Source organism: Camelina sativa, chromosome 8, assembly GCF_000633955.1.
Source record: "Camelina sativa cultivar DH55 chromosome 8, Cs, whole genome shotgun sequence".
NCBI classification, from domain to species: domain Eukaryota; kingdom Viridiplantae; phylum Streptophyta; class Magnoliopsida; order Brassicales; family Brassicaceae; genus Camelina; species Camelina sativa.
Window position 1 is genome coordinate 9357693 of NC_025692.1, and position 5130 is coordinate 9362822.

The window sequence follows — 5130 nt, forward strand, 5'->3', positions numbered from 1 at the left end:
TCACTACGACAGAGAGATGTACAAACAACTTTAATTCTGATCTCAAGAGGTTGAGGTGGACTCACTTCAACTTCCTCCATAACCAATGGCTCACCAGCACGCCATGCCACCGCCGCTACAAGAATTACTCAATCAAAAAATCTAATCTTTCATAAACGAGGACCAAAAACAAAAACCCTTTCTTTGTTTACCTTTACAGGTTATGACTCGAGGTTGTTCCAAGGAGGAAGAAGAAGAAGAAGAAGACGACATTGTTATCCCAAATTTGATTGCTTCAAGCACAAAATGAACTAACTAACCCCTGAAGAAGAAGAGAACTTCTTCATTTCACCTAACACCGAACTCACCAACCACCATTGAGCTTAAGTGATCCAACGACATTTAAAAATGATGACTTTACAGCTTTAGAGGTCCCCACGGTTAGATGCAATGCAAGTGATTCCCGCTACCAACCCTTTTTCTTCGTCAACTAATCCGAAATTTCATATTTTTAAATCTTGCAATGGTCCGATTCATATAACTCTAATATCGAATCGAGTTATGTTTTGAGTCTCCGTCTCAGAATCAGATGTACTTTGTCTTGTGTTTTCTTCTGCGCTCGAGTGGAGTTTGTTAAAGCAGAGACAGCTAAAATAATATTATTGGGCTTCTAGTGGGCTCGATTGGGCTTATCTTATGTTCCCGATAAAAATCATAAAAGCCATATTGTGAATTATGAATGTTTCTCACGATGTAAAGAAATGAACATCTAAAGTTCATTAGTTTACAAAAGTAAGAAAAATACTATATAGAACAAAGTAGATATACAGGAATTTTGGAGAAGATATTATAACACAAGCATATATACTACTCGCTAATACCAACAAAAAAAAATTAGTATGTAAAAGGTGAATTTGATGATATTTTTTGTTATGAAACTACAGAATTCGAAGGTGTAAATCTCTTGTTATTAATCATAGAATCGAATGGAGGTTACATATCTATATATAGAGATAGTACAAAACCGACTAGACATAGGAATTAGGTAATGGGCCTCGGCCATGGGCCATACGCTCTAGTACATGTAACAGGCCGGTTATGGAAGATCCACTCCAAGTGTTTTACAACACTCCCCCTTGGATGACATAACCGTGCTGATGCTAAGGGATCAGTGCAATACGTTTGGGGGTGCTGCCTCATTAAAACCTTACCAGGAAAACCCAATGGGACAAAACCATGGTGAAGGAAAAAGAGTACAGCACGCATTGCTCCCCCTGTTCTAATCATCCCTAAAGTCCTTAAGCCTTTGCATTCCAATCTGGTGCATGAACTTCTTGAATGTAGTTGTCGGTAATGCTTTAGTGAAGAGATCGGCTGAGTTGTCGCATCATTGAACTTGCACCACTTGAAGTTCTCCGGCCTTTTGTAGTTCATGTGTGAAGAAGAACTTGGGTAGGATGTGCTTCGTCCGATCTCCCTTGATGTATCCTTCCTTGAGCTGTGCGATTCAGGCCGTATTGTCTTCGTATATGACTGTTGCTTCCTTATCGTCGATCATGCCACAATCTGTCCTGATATGTTGAGTCATTGACCTCAACCAAACACACTCACGTCCGGCTTCAGAATTGCTAATATCTCTGCATGGTTAGACGAAGTGGCCACAATGCTTTGCTTCATAGAACGCCATGAGATAGCCATACCACCGTGAGTATAAACCTTGAGTTGTGCGGATCCGATAAGTAACCTGCATCAGCAAAACTAACTAAACCTTCCTTGTTCTAGTTAGTATAAAATAAACCAAAGTCTGTCGTCCCTTGTAGGTAACGCATAACATGTTTAACATCATTCCAGTGCCTTTTAGTCGGACAAGAACTAAATCTTTCTAGGAAGTTCACGGAAAAACATATGTCTGGTCTAGGGTGGCTAGCCAAGAACATTAACGCTCCTATAGCACTGAGGTATGGCACTTCAGGACCGAGAACTTCTTCATCGGTCTTCTTTGGACCAAATAGATCTTTATCCAAGTCAAGGCTCCTCACAACCATTGGGCTGGTCAATGGGTGAGCTTGGTCCATATTAAACCTCTTGAGTACCTTTTCTGTATATGCCATTTGATTCACAAGGATTCCATTATCAATGTACTCAAGCTGCAATCCCAAACAGAACTTAGTTTTACCTAGGTCTTTCATTTCAAATTCTTTCTTTAGATATTCTACTGTTTGGGCAATTTCACCAGAGGTTCCAAGGATGTTTAGATCATCCACATAGACTGATATTATTACAAACCCTTTGTTTGCAAACTTCTTTATAAAAATACATGGANTAACATGTTTAACATCATTCCAGTGCCTTTTAGTCGGACAAGAACTAAATCTTTCTAGGAAGTTCACGGAAAAACATATGTCTGGTCTAGGGTGGCTAGCCAAGAACATTAACGCTCCTATAGCACTGAGGTATGGCACTTCAGGACCGAGAACTTCTTCATCGGTCTTCTTTGGACCAAATAGATCTTTATCCAAGTCAAGGCTCCTCACAACCATTGGGCTGGTCAATGGGTGAGCTTGGTCCATATTAAACCTCTTGAGTACCTTTTCTGTATATGCCATTTGATTCACAAGGATTCCATTATCAATGTACTCAAGCTGCAATCCCAAACAGAACTTAGTTTTACCTAGGTCTTTCATTTCAAATTCTTTCTTTAGATATTCTACTGTTTGGGCAATTTCACCAGAGGTTCCAAGGATGTTTAGATCATCCACATAGACTGATATTATTACAAACCCTTTGTTTGCAAACTTCTTTATAAAAATACATGGACTTATTGGGTCATTCTTATAGCTTTCTTTGGCTAATTACTCACTTAGTCTATTGTACCACATTCGACCACTTTGTTTCAGTCCATAAAGGGATTTGTTCTGCCTTATGCAGTATTGTTCTCGAGAACCACTCTTATCTTTAAGCTCAAAACCCTCTGATAATCTCATATAAATCTCATTATCCAATGGACCATATAAGTATGCAGTTACAACATCCATTAACCGCAAATCCAGTTTTTCCCTTAGTATGTCTCCTCATAATCTATTCCTGGTCTTTGAGAGAATCCTTGTGCTACAAGTCGTGCCTTATATCTCACGATTTCATTATTCTCATTTTTCTTCTTACAAAGACCCACTTATGTCCTACTGGTTTTATATTGAATGGTGTCCTTAGAATAGGACCAAACACATTCCTCTTCTTTAAAGAGTTTAACTCCACGTCAATGGCTTCTTTCCATTTTAGCCAATCTTTACTTTGAGTGCACTCTAATATAGACGTGGGTTCATGATCCTCATTAATCTCAAGTGCTACCTTATATGCAAATACTTCATCAATGTCGACATTCTTACGGTTCCATTGAATTCCAGACATGATATAATTGATTGGGATCTCATTATTATCAATACCTTCAGGACCTTGAGGTTCAGAGTCCCAAACCTCATTTGGTACCTTAGGATTTGCCGCGTCCATGTCTGTAGTTTCCTTAACCTCGGTATGTTTTGCACCTTTCTTAGATTTCTGAGGGTTTTTATCTTTGGAACCTAATGGTCTACCTCGTTAAACATGGCTTAGACTCTGTAGCAAATTGATTGTGTTCCTTTTGAACATCAATACGTACTGGTGCATTACAAGCTGGTATGTACGATTTTGTTACTCTCTTTGGGTCAGCAAAGGAATTTGGCAATTGATTAGCTAGCTTCTGTAAATGAATAATCTTTTGAAACTCTGCATCACATGCTAGAGTTCGAGGATCTTGCCAATTCAAGGATGTTTGATTCCATGATAATTCTTTAACCCAACATAGGAAATTCGGATTCTGTAAATTGACAGTCCGCGTATCTAGCCTTAAACAAATCTCCTATAGTTGGATCAAGATACTTAATAATGGTGGGAGACTCATATCCAACATATATTCCCATCCTCCTTTGAGGTCCCATCTTAGTTCTCTGTGGTGGAGCAATCGGTACATAAACGGCACACCCGAATGTTTTGAGATGGGATATGTCTGGTTCATGACCCGTTAATAGTTGGGATGGTGAATACTTATGTTCACTAGATGGCCTGATGCGTATAAGCTCTGGTGCATGTAATATTGTGTGTCCCCAAGCCGACACAGGAAGCTTCGACCTCATTAACAATGGTCGAGCAATCAGTTGTATTCGTTTAATGAAGGATTCAGCTAATCCGTTCTGTGTATGGACATGTGCNCAAGTGCTACCTTATATGCAAATACTTCATCAATGTCGACATTCTTACGGTTCCATTGAATTCCAGACATGATATAATTGATTGGGATCTCATTATTATCAATACCTTCAGGACCTTGAGGTTCAGAGTCCCAAACCTCATTTGGTACCTTAGGATTTGCCGCGTCCATGTCTGTAGTTTCCTTAACCTCGGTATGTTTTGCACCTTTCTTAGATTTCTGAGGGTTTTTATCTTTGGAACCTAATGGTCTACCTCGTTAAACATGGCTTAGACTCTGTAGCAAATTGATTGTGTTCCTTTTGAACATCAATACGTACTGGTGCATTACAAGCTGGTATGTACGATTTTGTTACTCTCTTTGGGTCAGCAAAGGAATTTGGCAATTGATTAGCTAGCTTCTGTAAATGAATAATCTTTTGAAACTCTGCATCACATGCTAGAGTTCGAGGATCTTGCCAATTCAAGGATGTTTGATTCCATGATAATTCTTTAACCCAACATAGGAAATTCGGATTCTGTAAATTGACAGTCCGCGTATCTAGCCTTAAACAAATCTCCTATAGTTGGATCAAGATACTTAATAATGGTGGGAGACTCATATCCAACATATATTCCCATCCTCCTTTGAGGTCCCATCTTAGTTCTCTGTGGTGGAGCAATCGGTACATAAACGGCACACCCGAATGTTTTGAGATGGGATATGTCTGGTTCATGACCCGTTAATAGTTGGGATGGTGAATACTTATGTTCACTAGATGGCCTGATGCGTATAAGCTCTGGTGCATGTAATATTGTGTGTCCCCAAGCCGACACAGGAAGCTTCGACCTCATTAACAATGGTCGAGCAATCAGTTGTATTCGTTTAATGAAGGATTCAGCTAATCCGTTCTGTGTATGGACATGTGC

General features: G+C 39.4%; 1 protein-coding gene across 1 annotated transcript in view; it reads right to left on the reverse strand.

Moving 5' to 3' along the window:
* The window catches only part of LOC104706788 (alcohol dehydrogenase-like 6), a 7306-nt gene extending 6723 nt beyond the window's left edge, over positions 1 to 583 (reverse strand). The window contains exons 1-2 of the mRNA XM_010423017.2: positions 192 to 583; positions 19 to 115 (exon numbers count right to left, since the gene is read on the reverse strand). Coding sequence (XP_010421319.1) covers positions 19 to 115; positions 192 to 252 — 158 coding nt within the window. The 5' untranslated portion in view covers positions 253 to 583. The remainder of the gene's footprint in view (positions 1 to 18; positions 116 to 191) is intronic.